Source organism: Pleuronectes platessa, chromosome 19 (assembly GCF_947347685.1).
Source record: "Pleuronectes platessa chromosome 19, fPlePla1.1, whole genome shotgun sequence".
In the NCBI taxonomy this organism is placed as follows: Eukaryota; Metazoa; Chordata; class Actinopteri; order Pleuronectiformes; family Pleuronectidae; genus Pleuronectes; species Pleuronectes platessa.
Genome location: NC_070644.1, coordinates 15,418,487 through 15,433,075, shown reverse-complemented (window position 1 = coordinate 15,433,075; position 14,589 = coordinate 15,418,487). Strand labels below are relative to the sequence as shown.

At 43.6% G+C, this 14,589-nt stretch overlaps 1 protein-coding gene across 1 annotated transcript in view; it reads left to right on the top strand.

The window, feature by feature from the left end:
• bcr (BCR activator of RhoGEF and GTPase) overlaps nucleotides 1-14,589 on the top strand; it is a 79,836-nt gene that overhangs the window by 49,261 nt on the left and 15,986 nt on the right. Inside the window, exons 3-8 of the mRNA XM_053411387.1 lie at nucleotides 2,437-2,541; nucleotides 3,154-3,339; nucleotides 8,200-8,307; nucleotides 9,898-9,958; nucleotides 10,068-10,120; nucleotides 10,819-10,959. Of these exons, the coding sequence (XP_053267362.1) occupies nucleotides 2,437-2,541; nucleotides 3,154-3,339; nucleotides 8,200-8,307; nucleotides 9,898-9,958; nucleotides 10,068-10,120; nucleotides 10,819-10,959 (654 nt within the window). The remainder of the gene's footprint in view (nucleotides 1-2,436; nucleotides 2,542-3,153; nucleotides 3,340-8,199; nucleotides 8,308-9,897; nucleotides 9,959-10,067; nucleotides 10,121-10,818; nucleotides 10,960-14,589) is intronic.

Genomic DNA, 14,589 nt, shown 5'->3' with positions numbered 1-14,589 from the left:
TTCGCTCCGCTGAGGGGCTTTGTTGACGCAGAATGGGCTTTAAATGTGAAATACTAGATTTTATTATGCGAGGATAGAGACACACAAACCTAAATATACTTCGATCAGGGAAATTGTGTGTTTGTTTTAACTTTTTTGATGACGGAGAAACAAATGCAGACAGACAGGCCTTCAGTGTGATCCCAGAGAGGGGCTCATTAGATGCAACGGCGATGAATAAAAGATGATATGTCTGGAGAAGTGGGCTCTTCCTTGGGGAGTCGTCTGGGGGTCTGAGAGGATGAGTACACACTTTATGACTCCCGTCTCCCCTCATGCAGCTCAGTAACACGTGGCCGTTTCCTCCTTTTCTTTTGTGATGCTTGAAATGGACGCTCGTGTGTCTCATGTACTTCTAGTGAGGGTCAAAGTGACACATGCACACGCTGATACTTGTAGCTCAGGATTTCCCATTCATTTTTCATTCATTTACAAACATTCAGGGGGCTCCGTTCGCTGCCCGAGGCTTTCCTCTCTTTTAAAGTCAGCAGAGACAGACGGATTTAAAGCTGCTGCAATCCAACGTAACACATTTATGATCATAAATCATAGAAATATGACTTTTTTACTCCCAGTGCCCTTTTATTTGCAATAGAGATTTTCTTGCTGCTCTGCCTCGACATAATACGCAAACCAAAGCATTTTTTGGGAGGAAACTGACTTTATAAACAGCGCAGATCCATAATGATGCATAATACATGTGTGTCACAATCAATCCCTTCATCCTTCACGTATGAAAGAAAAAGACAGAGGGAAAAAAGAAAATGCAAATAGTTCATGTCTCTCAGTGAAGGAAACTATTTAAGATGAGGAAAGATAAAATGGAGAATCCGCAAATCCCATTCCACTTGTCGTCTATGTCTGATTTCTTTAAATTTGTTTTAATAAATCATGTAATGTCTCGTTATTGTCTTTGGCTGAGATCGTGAGAAAACTAGAGCCGAGTGCAGCATCTATGAATTATGTTCCAGCTCTCTTTACATGACTCTATTACGCAACCTGGCCCAAGCAGCACAGAGCTGCCATGGTAAAGGATTGATGGTTATTAAACTGTAATCACGACGTGTACAGTTTGAGTGCTGTTTGTAATTGTTCACAATATCTTCCGTTGATTCGCTGAAATTAAATCTGAATTTATGACGTGCCGGCTCGCGTGAGGCTTTTAAATCATGTTTTTGGCCAACAGCTTATTTAGTCGTTTGGCCCCGTGCAAACACTGAGGCCGTAAAAAACCCTGGACTGGGTTTCATAATCCTCGGGGCCAGAATCTGCTTATGCAGTGGCCATGGAAACATTAACCTTCTCTCACTTAAATAAATGCATAAAACCCACAGGCATCCAGCCCGTAAAAAGACTGCCCATCTTTTTATGATGTGTATTTATAATATGTTCGAAACTCTGCAGAGTCCGGAGTCTCAAACATGATGATTCTCTACTTTTATTCTTTGATATTGATGTTAGTTATATTATAAAACAAGCTATTTGATGACATCACCTTTGGCTGAAGGGAATTGTGATTAGAATTTTTCCCTTTTTATGGCCTTTTAAGACTGAGCTGAGCTTTTAATCTGAAAAATAAACAGAAAGTTCTCCATTTGACCTTTATCACATCGCCTTTGTTTTACCCCATCTAGATTCCAGACAGTCAAACACAGGCTGAGTGAAGCCTGGCCCTCTAACTCTTCTTCATGTCTGCCCTCTTTCCACTCTTTATCCTCTCTTAATTATCTTGTATCTAATTTAAGTCTCCATCTTTTCCTCTCCTCCTCCTCCTCACCCTTCCTCCCCATTTTCCTTCTCTCTTTCCTCCTCCTCATGACCTGAGGGGCCGGATGCTTCCGCGTACCAACCCTGGACTCGGTGTGTGTCAGTGTACGAGTGTGTGTGCGCCCTCACTTGGCACTGCCACATTCTCTCAGACACACACACACACACACACATATTTATAAGTCAACCCTGTTCCCACGGGAGACCCTGCCTGTTGGAGTTATTTCAGACTTGGTGGTTAAACAAGACAGCCCGAGGAATCTCTGTCTGTCTCTCTGTTTTCTTTCATGTCCGCACTCCTCCGTGAGCTTTGACTGGGCTGAGGGGAGGAAACCGGGGAGGATGACTAGCAGGTGCAATTGTTGCCGTTTGATTCTCCAGACTTCAGCGCTCACAAGCGGAAAAACCTGCAGGAGTTTCAAGCTCAGCTAAAAACCAGGAGCCCTTCAATTTGAGATTTACAAACAAGTCGTATTAGAGGTTCTTGAAATGAGCAGATTTAAGGGATAATACGATGCTTTGAATGTTCTTCATTCCGTGTTCCAGTGTGAAAACAGTTAACAGATGTAAATTACAAATGTTTCTGGATATTGTTGTAACGCTTTGTGTTTTTCTGTGTGTTTGTTACAGACTGAATGTGACCTGGAGAAAGGTTTGGAGATGAGGAAGTGGGTCCTGTCTGGGATCTTGAACACAGAGGAATCGTACCTCAGTCACCTGGAGGCTCTGCTGCTGGTGAGAACTCACACAAGCTGCTCATTTACAGACATTCAATGTGAGAACGCAAATGTCCGAGTCGGTTGATCCGGACATTTTCTGGAACCTTTCCAGAGTTCATGTCTGAAATTGATAATTGCTCAAGGGGTAGATCACTCACTTGTTTGTCTTTTGGTGCCACTTGGACACTGGAAATATAATTCCAGATATCCTTCCCTAAAAATGAGACCATGTAATGTTTCCCAGCGTCTGTGGCCACAAGTGGAGATAAAGGCTAATGGCCCGTTTAATGTCCCTTTAGCTCTGGACTCAGTTGCTTCATAGATGATGTCATCCATATCTTTCTTCTGGCAACGGATTTAATGACTCGGTGGGATAATCATAGTTTCATGGCAAACAAGTTTACTGTTGTGATTCTCCCACTAACAGAAACACAACTCAAATGGTTTAATTGTCTGCTTAAAAGCAACATGCTCACACCTGCAACTTCTTTTTGCTTTTGTGATCGAATCGTTATTCTGTACTTGAAGCCTGAGTCATTCTGTAAAGTACTTGAAGTTCACCCACACATGCACTGAATGCAAAGAGCCTGTGTCACACCTGTCATCTCTACTGTTGGTTCTTCTCCAGCCCATGAAGCCTCTGAAGGCTGCAGCCACGACGTCGCAGCCCGTCCTCACCGTGGCCCAGATAGAAACCATCTTCTTCAAAGTGCCTGAGCTGTACGAGATCCACAAGGAGTTCTACGACGGACTCCTGCCCCGCGTGCAGCAGTGGAGCCACCACCAGAGAGTCGGGGACCTCTTCCAGAAACTGGTGAGGGGATTTGGGGTTTGGTTTCTGGACATCTGAGGTTGTAGTGGAAAGTTACCCCTGATAAAAGTAACAAGGGGACACTCAAAACAAACCTACTCTTAGATCAGCATCAATCACATTAATGTCATTTCTAGAATCGGGAGGCTCTCCATCAGCAAATTCAATAAACCAATAAAAAAAAATGTCGATTAGATTTTTGTAGTGATTCTTTTCCTTTATCATGTTAAATCCGGACAAATTAAATCTGAATTGTCGTTCTCTTCCCATTTCCTCCCCTCTTCTTTCTCTCGCTCTCTCTCCTTTCCCTTCTGGTCGTTTCTGCCAAACACGTCCGAGCCAAACATACACTGGGTCTATTTAATCATTTTCACAATGGGTCAATTAACCCACAATGAATCATTTGTTAGTTCCGTCCTAAATATTCTCCCCCTCTCTCCCGCCAGCGTCTCCTTCACTCTCCCTCTCTCTCTTTTCTGTATCTTTCCCCCTCAGATTCACATGTGCTCGAACACACACACACACACACACACACACACATATAGAGGGAGGTGCATGCATGTTTTACAATGCCGCCTTTCTGAGTCCATCACTCCACTGTGTGCTTTGTGTCTCAAAGAAGCTGCTATAAATAGGATCCTCTCTCTCTCCCTCTCTCTCTCTTAGTAACGTATCCCATCAGCCTTTTCTTCCCTGGGGACTCACCTTGCAGTCCAGCGAGCACAATATAAATTTGTGTTTTTTAAACAGATACTTTATTTAGATGCTCGTTTATATGTTTTCTTTCTAAAAACTGCTCCTCGATCACAATAAAACGACTCTCGGTTCCTGGAAAACAGATTTCATGGTTCTAATATGGTCGGTGAATAAATAGTGAGCAGAGTGGCTGGAGTCTGTGAACAGTGCTTGAGAGCTATTGTTGCTGGAGCTTTATTTAGGAGATGGAGTGAAGATCGGCTTCGTCTGGTGCTCGAGTGAATGTACGAGAGCCCATTTCCTTTGTCTGCTTTCAGCCATTACGTCAGCCTGACAAAGACGGGCTTTTTTTTACCCGCTGTATTTACACTTTTTCTATCGTATCAACAATCTGTCTGTGGTTGTCACTCTGCACACACACACACACACAATCACACAGACACACTAGTGCATCCCACAGTTTCTGTCCCATATCTTCCCTCCAGAAAGTAGATAATAATAGCCTGGATGAGAAGACGCTGAACCTACACAAAAAAAGAGAAGCAAAACGCTCCACGTCAGTCGTTCTTTTAGGAGGTGGAGACGGAGGGAGGAAGAGATCGGAGCAGAGCAGGAGATACGGGCAAAGAATGTAGGGGGGGGGGTGTAGGCTGAAAGAGTATGAGGGGGTATCCGAGTAGATTTCGGCTGCCGCGACTCTGATAGAGCCGTCTCGCCGTGACGCTGAAGTCTGCGACACGAGTTCTTTTAGGGATCGTGAGACATCAGAGGAGGAGACGAGAGAGAGAAAAGAGGAAGAGGCAAAGCGCTGGTGACGGGTTATGAGGGTGAGTGTCGGGGAGAAGTGTTTGAAGGTTGGAAATTGTGCTAAATCACACTTGTGCTCCTGCTTCTCCTAAACACTTGGTACACGTCGAAGAGGTGAAGGTTTTACACCTCAGAGACAGACGGAGATAAACTGACTGTTCAGAGATCGACGACCAAAGATGCTCGTGGATTTGTGGAGGAAGAAGGAAACCTCTTGATCCTTTGTTTGACCTCACAACCAGTTGTGCTGTATGAATATAGTGCGTGTGTGTGTGTGTGTGTGTGTGTTGGAGGAAATACGAGTACTTGGATTATCTGTGTTCAGAAGCTTTAACATCAGTGATCAGGAGAACACAGGATGTCTAAATCAAAAGGGTGGACGCACACCATACCACATACCACACTAATAAGTCAAATTTTGGATAGAGATGCCTTCAATTCCTTATTCTGGATCTGTAACTCCTAGTTTCAGCTTCACCGTCTCTTTCTCTGCTTTCCAGGCAAAAAACGTCATAATGTATTTGCCACGTATTTGAGAATGAATATCTGCTCGACTCATTCACAAACCAAGCGGCTAAATTCAATCCCCAGCCTCGGTGCGTCATGAGGCTGCTCTTCTTAATGTTGTTTTCCACACAGAGTCTCACTACAAGACAAATCCCCAACTGAGAAATCCAAACACCCCAACACCTTCTTTCATCACCTAAAGCCATTTTTCTGCTCTCACACTGCAGCCGCGGCCGAACGCTCGGTAAAGCCTTCACGCCGTCTCGTGCCGCTCGGTGGACGCGGCTGGCAGACGCGCTCTCACACAGTCGAACTGTCACGCTCTGAATGGTGCAGATTGTGTGGCCCAGGGCGGGACACAGGATGGTGAAAATTGCTCCACTCCTCTTTTTTTCCACCACTTTTTACCTCTTCCTGGATGTACTTGATTTATACAGAACGCCACAGATCCATTTTGAGACGATTTTAATGCATGAAATTCACAAGCCAATACTTCAGGGTACCCATTTCTGCCGTTTGTTTCTTTCTTATTTCAGATGTACGACACACACATAGTCAAACTGCCGGCAGTAACACAATAAGTGCAAATGTTGTTTAGAAAACTTCAGGTCACGTTAGGAAGGTTAGGGTCCAACCTCAAAATAGTTTAGATAGGAATGAATGAGCTCAGTTGTGGATCGCTATAGTCATTGTTTTATAGATGTGGGCCATTAATGATAATAACAACAATGATAAACTATTAATATTAATAGTAGAATTGTCGAATGCAAGGTTCAAACTGAGGCAAAGAAGCAAGGCAAAGAAATTCTACAATAAAGAGAGCAATAGAATTCTCAAACACAAAAAGACGTGATGAGGAACTTTATCAATGAGTTTAAAAAATGAGTTGAAAATAAGTTCTACATTAAATATTAATTTACACATTTAAATTCACTAGATCCCTTTTTTCATCGGATCTGCATGAAATTTGAACACAATCATAAACATGGCCGATTTTTTCCCCATCAAGTCTCAATAATCACACTGACAAACCACCAAAGATGAAGGAAACCCCCCGACTGGTTGAACAAAGTTGAAAAAAAAAAAAATCCTGGATCCGCACCAGAACTCAGAAGGGCTCTTCTGGGGTCGTCCCCAGCCTCTCCACAAACTGTGATGAAAATCGGTTTAGTCTCTTTTGAGGAATTCCTGCAAACAAACCAATAAACGCCTACGGAAACACGATCTCCTCGGGCTGTGGGGTCAAGATGGACTGAATTCCTGAGCTCCACCAAAAAAAATTATACCTTCACACTGGCTCATCTTTACCCTCAAAGGTCTGACGTGTTATTAGTGAGGTCACAAAGAGCTCTAAAGCTGGTAATTCGATGCACTCGTGTGTCCGCTACACTCAGGTGAGAGTTTCGGAGCTATTTCCTTTCAGAGGTCCGGGTGAAACTCGACATTACACACAAAGCCCACGTCTCCGCTGCAGCCCCTCGTCCTCTGGCTTTTGTTCAGGAGGATTGACGGTCCTTTTGTCTGCCGTGGAGATGGATCGCGGCGCTGGCAGGCAGCGTTTGCTGGAATCTGACTCACCCGCGCAGCTTTTCCAAAACGTGCTTTCATAGCCTCTGTTTCACCGATCATTAATTACTCACCCCGGCACAGTGCGGGTCCCCCTCGGTTGCCAAGGCGATGGGCCCAGCCTGCGAAGGGTACCGCGGTTCCTGTGCTGCTGTTGTTGTTGTTGTTGTTGTTGTTGTTACAGCGATCTGTGTTGTGCCTCTGCTGGTGGTGTCGTCAGATCGTCTGCAGGTCACAGTTCCTCAGACGCAGCTGACTGGACTGAATCTTCTTTCTCCATCATGAAATGACAGGGATTATTCATCTCGTATTGAAATATGTGATTATCTTAAAGACTGAGCTTCATATTGTCGATAGTTAAGATTCAGAAAACAACATAACGTGCAGAGATAAAGTGCCTCACTCGTCAAAGAAGTTAAAAAGAAGCTTTAGGATGACAGCAGAGGTGTTTGCACTAACTGAGTATGAAGAGAGGGCTGTGAATCCATCTGTTTGTTACCTCTGCTAAGTAAGGTTTTCTTTGCGATGGTGTGGTCTCTCAGTTTCAGAGCAGGATTTGGATGGATTTCACGTTTCAGTTTTTGAATGCTCTCACTCAAATAGCCCCTGCTTGTGCTTGGAATTGCTCTGCTTGTGCTCAAGCTGTGTCTTCGCACTCTATTATATTTTGGTACCTGGGCAGATTTCCTGCTTTGCGGCCTGTGTGAAGCGGTTGCTCTCGGATTTCTCTTCTGCACTTGGATGTTTCTCAAACAAATGAAATGCCAGGTGTAGTGATGACAAATGACATTGTCCCGCCCCTCATTGTCAGTGCATTAGCTTTACTTCTTTAGGAAGGACTCATTAGGGCCGATACATTAAGCTGCTTCCTGCATTCCCCCCTTTGGAATAAAATGAATAATTATACTGATGATACTCTGAGTGCCCCTGAAGTTTCAAATACATTTATTTCACAGTACTGTAAAGACTTATCACTGTTAAGAAAGTAAATATCTAAAGCAGCATTACTGTTGCAGTTGAGTAGTAAAGGGATGAAGAGGTGGAAGATAAGAGTAGGAAGTGATGATGAAGGCTGTTTGTATTTAATATGAAGTGTTTTTTATTTCTCTGTTAACATTCAGAGACTGACTTTGACCATAATGAATAGAGAGTGATGGACAGGTCTGCTCTTTTATTTTTGACTGGACATCAGTCGAGGGTTGAATTTACTATCAAACCTCTGAACACTTCCTGACTGCTCTTTACATTAACACCATGTCTCTGTTTCTCTGTCTCTCTCTCCTACAGGCCAGCCAACTCGGAGTTTACCGAGCGTTCGTGGACAACTACGAGCTGGCCGTGGAGACGGCGGAGAAGTGCTGCCAGGCGAACACACAGTTTGCAGAAATCTCCGAGGTAAGTCGGGGGGGAGGGAGAACACCAGAGAGGCGGTGCCGAGCGGTGATAGTGACCTGTGTGTTTATTGAAAGCGATACCGTCAATGTGGGTGAAGGCATTAGACCGAAAGTTAACGGTTCGGTGTTGTTGCAGAGTTGTCGCTCTGATCTCCTGAGTTATGGGATCACTTTAGCACCGTGTCAAATCAGTCAGTCAGACACTTAACCCCGGCATACCAGCAAATTATCCAATCCACTTTCACCAGGGTTTCTTCTCTCTTTGATGTATGAAGCAATGCTGTGTCTAATTTAGATAAAAGTTAAGTAGAGTTCACTTTAACATTCATCACAGGAGAATATTTGAGCCAAATTTACTCCAAAATGTTGTTTAAAAGTGTTTGATAGTTCTACACACAAAGTGTTATCTAATCACACAAACACAGTGTTATATATGATATAAGTATATAGGAACAGTTTCAGAGTTGTGTTGTATAGAGAGTCTCTTACAGCTCTTTTTACTTTGTACCTGATGTACTGTACTTTCAATCCGCTCTGCCATTATTCACCCACGCAGCTTTTATCATCTCACTGCATTTAAATCTGAATGTTCTGCTCAATAGTTCTGCACAATCGTACCCAGAGGCCATTTACTCTGTATGTGTGTTATTATTATTATTGATCTGCTACACATGCATTTACATCCAGAAAATGGTACAACACTGAGGATGGTGGTTGGTATTTTCTGTCTCAGCTTCATACTCACGTCCGACCAGGAGAATTTTAGCCCAGTATTGCATCAGTCAGTGTATTCGTACGTACACTGACTCTAGACGAGCCGGGACGTCTTAATAAACTTATCTTTTCCTCAAACACAAGTCTCCAAGAGCTGCGGTGGCTCGGAACAATTTCTTATCTCGCGGATAAACACTTATTCTCTTGCCTCAAATCGAGTTTTGGATGCTGATATAACAAAACTGGCCCTGGTTTAAACTGGTTATCGGCCTTCTCACTGGTGTTGTATTCAACTGGGAAAACACAAACTGCATCTTCTGTGAAAATGAGTTCAGATTCATCCTTTTAGAAATATGCTTACAGCTGTAACTCTGTATTTGAACTATAAAATGCACATTAAAGTTGCAAATGTTCACCTCTTTATTAATTTAGCTCAGTGGGATAAAAATAAAATTCAGTTGTAGCAAGAGTGTGAGGACCAAGTCTTTGGGCTCTTGTGCCGTTTCTCCCCCAACGTTTTCCAGCATGTGGCACATCTCTGATACATCATCCATCTTCGTCTATGTTTTATGAGGGCTACCGGTTAGCGTTGAACGCTGGGGTCTACACGCAGCCTGGGGAATTCATCATGGACGCTTGTTAATGGTCCGAGTAATGATGCATGACTCTGAACCATCTGAGCAAGATGGTGGAGGTGGGGGGAAAGCTGCTGAGGATGGCATAATTAGTTTTAAAGTGGGTGACCTCATAGCTCCAGCAAAGATAATAACCTGGCCGTGTTTTTGCATATTTTAACTGTACCGAACAGGTTTTTAATGATGGTTTATAAAAAGGTTTTTTCTATCTCAATGTGGACTTTACTTTTGTCTCCAAACAGAACCTGAAGGTGAGGAGCCCTAAAGACTGCAAGGACCAGACGGGCAAGAACTCACTAGAGGGTCAGTCACTGTGCCAATATTCAAATATCATGTAAAGTCAAATATGTATGTATATATACATCTGTGATATAAACAATTCATACTAAATACTCTTCTTTCTATTCTACAGCTTTACTATATAAACCAGTGGACAGAGTAACCCGGAGCACACTGGTACTTCATGTAAGTAAGAGTGCTCCTTTATAATGTCAGTCCATAAAACCATGTTGTGTTTTATGATTTCTCTCAGAAATTGAAAACGGTTTCCATCTCCCAACAAATACACAGTACCCACCTGAGGCTCTGTAAACAGACTCTGAATAAATATCATTTCAATGCTGAATTTGATAAGTTAGAGTCAGACTATAGATCAGAAATGGCTTCTTGTAAAGCCACCATAGGATGTGAGCAATTGTTTGTTAAAAGTTTCATGCATTTCGTACTTTTAAGTGAGAAGAACCCAAAAAAGACGGAACTTTTGATTATTCTACTTCCTGCGTACACTTCTTGTTTCAGTCTCAGTTTTGAGTTTTACTGAAGATGGAAAAACATCTGTCTTCATACTCTCCTTTGCCATTTATTGCTCCAACCCAAGGCTTAGTTTATTGCATTTATAAAAAAGTAATAACCTGTATGTTCTGTTTTCAGACCTGACATCACAGGTCTGAAACCTCTTACATCTCAGTGAGAGGTTGACTGAACCGTTTGTGCATCGAAGGAATTTAATGGAAAAAAAGACGAACATGCTTGAATGACCAACAGTTTAATGTCCCATGTTGTAACTTTTAAGTTGCACGTACATATGCGCAGGCATGTGTGCTTTTAGCTCAATGTGCTTGCTTTTGAGAGTTAATACTTCTTCCTCACTCCTGTGCATGCAGGACTTACTCAAACACACGCCCACGAGCCACCCGGACCACGCTCTGCTGCAGGACGCTCTGCGCATCTCCCAGAACTTCTTGTCGAGCATCAACGAGGAGACGACGCCCCGGCGCCAGTCTATGACCGTAAAGAAGGGAGAGGTGAAATTTACAAAGCAGAACAAGCCCCACTTTGCAGGGGACATAATATGGGACTTACCATAAAGCATTAGCTCCCGGTTACTGAAAGACCTGATTGGAGATATGTGCTCTAGAGGTAATTGTTTGTTTTTTCTGTGGGCAGGACAGTTGTCTATCATCTTGGTAACATGCTACATAAAAAACATACAACCTTACATCACAAAAACCTAACTCTACAACTTTAATGGATTTGGTCTCACTGGCTTTAAAGGAAACAGATAGGTGGTGGTTAGTGCACTAACAAGACGGTTAGCGGTTCAATGCCCGGCTTCTCCAGTCTGAATGCTCAATGCCTAAGGGCAAGACACTCAACCCCCAAATTGCCCCTGACCACTGTGCCAGGAATGTGTGAATTATTGGGCAGCTGTGGTTAAGGAGGTAGAGCGGGTCATCCACCAACCAGAGGTTTAAATACCAGTCTCCCCCATATGTCAAAGTGTCCTTGGGCAAGATACTGAACCCGAGATTACTCGTGCTGCACATAGATACACTGTGTGTGTGTGTGTGTGTGCGTGTGCGTGTGGGTGTGTGTGTGTGTGTTAATGGCAAAACCTAATATGGCTAAATTCTATATTAATGGGTGAATGTATCAAAAAGATTTAGATGAAATTAATTTACCAAAACCCTAACATTTCAATGCTCATTATAACAAAAACAACATAAAATACCCCCCCCCCCCCCCCCCCATGATTCCACAGGCAGTTGACGCTTAGCTTGTAGATCAAATTGGTTAATATCGTTTCATCAGTTTAGGCCTCATGCAGGTTGATGAGCATGATGATGTCATGACCCCGCCCTCTAAAAAGACCTTGAAGTCACCGTGAGATGAGAGTGTGACGGCGGAGGGGCCACCAATCTGCAGCCTAAAGCAGAGCCCATGCCCTTATATGGTTATCCATGGGTTGCGTAGTTGAGGGTGATTCTCTGTTTGCGCTGCGTTTCTCTCGTGCCCCCCCCCCCCCCATCGCTACATCTCCCCGAGTGCAAACACACACACACACACACACACACACACTCACACCCTACCCCCCACTGTCTCTCTCATCCCCGGAGATGACTTGACGCACATGAGTGGATGCGTCTTGATTGATAGCTTGCGTGACACTGCCGTACATAATGCCTTGTAATGAGCCACCGGTCGGCCCTGACTGGCAGATTCCGTGTTAATTATTCATAAACGGAGGAGAGGAGCGAGTGAGCGTAAAAGCTCCGTCAGCTCCACCCTCTGCCCACCGGGGGGTCATTACCGCACCCATACAAACACACACACACACACACACAAAACACACTCTTTCCTACTCTCTGTTCCATTCACCCACTCTCTCTGGCTCTTGTTTGCCTTTGAACGGGCACACACATCTTCACACACACACACACACACACACACACACACACCGTTGTTGTTCTTCTATCTTAGCAAGGACACTGACAGTTAATTAACCATCAGAACTAAATACCTCAACCTCAACCTAATTCGAACCCTAACCCTAAAACCAAGTCATGAAAAATCGAGGACCGACCAAAATCTCCTCCATCCCTAACGGCCTATGCTCAAAATAGTCCTCACAAATATTTAAGTACAAGTACACACACACACACACACACACACACACTTGCCATCCATCCCCGCAGGCCCCACTTCCATCCCAGTCTGGCCAAACCTCCACACCAGTCATCAAATATTTATGATGGATACATGAAAGCAGCACATGGAAATCAATGGGGCTCATTATATCGTACCTCTCCATAGACAGGAGTGTATAATGTGCCCTGGGTTTTTGTCTGCGTTTCACCGACTGAGCTGCAACACGTTAGACGCTTGAAAGGACAACAGTCATCACCTGGAGAAGAAGAGGAGCTCCTGTTGTGTATCCAACGGAGAGGAAGACGCTTAACAACACCGAGTAGAGTACATCGCTGTTTAAATACCTAGAATTACACAAAACAATCAAGTAAAGTGAGATACAAGGTTTTACCAGGTTGTCTGTACACATCAGCATCAGAGCAGAGTTTGTCACTGAACTTTCTATTTGCCTAGATATCTGAAGAGCGACTCAGGCCTCTGATAACACTGATGGTTTAACTCTGTGTGATTTCAAATTTCAACACATATTTTATTAGCTACAGGATTTCAGTGAGCAGTGGGGTTCATCATGATTCATTAATTATTCTCTGAGAAAATTATGAAACAATAGTGTGATCCACATCAAATTGTAGCTGGTTCTTCCCTGACACATACTGCACCCTCCTACTAAGTTTCATGAAAATTAGTTGTTTTGTTTTTGTGTAATCCTGCTTCAAATCAAAGGCTGTTGAAAATAATAAACTAATATAAAATAATAATAACAAACCTGGGAAAAGTTTGAAGTTCAATGCTCTGCAGTAAGCACTGATCTTTTTCGATTATGCAATCGTTGCAGAAGAGGCAAAAACAATCTTATAATCTCATCCTCCGTGTGAACACACAAGCGTGTAACCTGTGGTGTGTTCAGTGGAGGCTTCCAGGGCTGTGAAGTACAAGTGGCCCCCAGAGGCCCCCAGAGGCCCCCAGCCCTGCCACATGATGGGAGGGGACAAACAGAAGCTGTTTAATATAAAAGCAAACGATGGCGCTGCCTAAATCTCAAATCACTGAGCCTTGTTTGCCTTTGGGATAGAAACGGTTCTGATGGGAGTGTGTGTGTGTGTGTGTGTGTGTGTGTGTTTCAAGTATAAATCGCCTGCACCACTTTCATCCATCTGCACATCTTCCTTCCACTGTATCAGTACAAATCCCCCCACACACACATACACAACAGCAAAACCCTCAAGCGCAGAGATGCCCCTTCGAGCGTGCGTTCTAAATATAAACAAGTATCTTTGGTAAATTCATGCCATTACTCGTGCACACGCTCCGAGCGAGGCTCCTGCAGGAGATGGTCAATATTTAATCTGCGCCCTGTGCTGTCAGAGCGCTCTGCCTCACGTCTCTCCTCTCCCGCTCAGCTGCTGCTGCTGCTGATGTTCCGGTCAGCTGTTAAGAGAAATATAGAAAGTCACGTTTCCCCATAACTGGCTGTTCCACGCCGTTATCTGACGCGCTGGTTTATTCAAGATGGCTTTTCCCCGGAAGCCGAGTGAATCCGCTGCATAAGCACATTTTAAATTCATCAGGTTACTGATTTAGAAACGGGCATCAACTAGATTACATTAAGCCTGCATCCAAAAATATAACAATGAAGCTGAAATACTGCCTAATGTTCTCCTCAAACACATCTTATAGCTCAGCTACATGTTTTTGTGGTGGTTTCAGGTTTCCAAGGCTAGATAAGAACTAAACATATCTGTAGATATTCAGCACTTCACCACTAGAATAAACTCATGTGAACAGAGCTTTTTGCTTTATTGAATAATTCCTCATAGATCCAAGATCTGCAGCTCAGCTTCCAATTCAATAAAGAACGCTCATAGAGTCTCGATTCGGGTTTAAACCTCTGCTCAGCATTTTCGCCGGAAAGACCTGAATGTGCAGATAAACCAGATTCTTCAGTCTCACTGTTTACTTGTGTCCTGTCTCGCTTCATCCCCTCCTCACCACTCACACACCGTTAA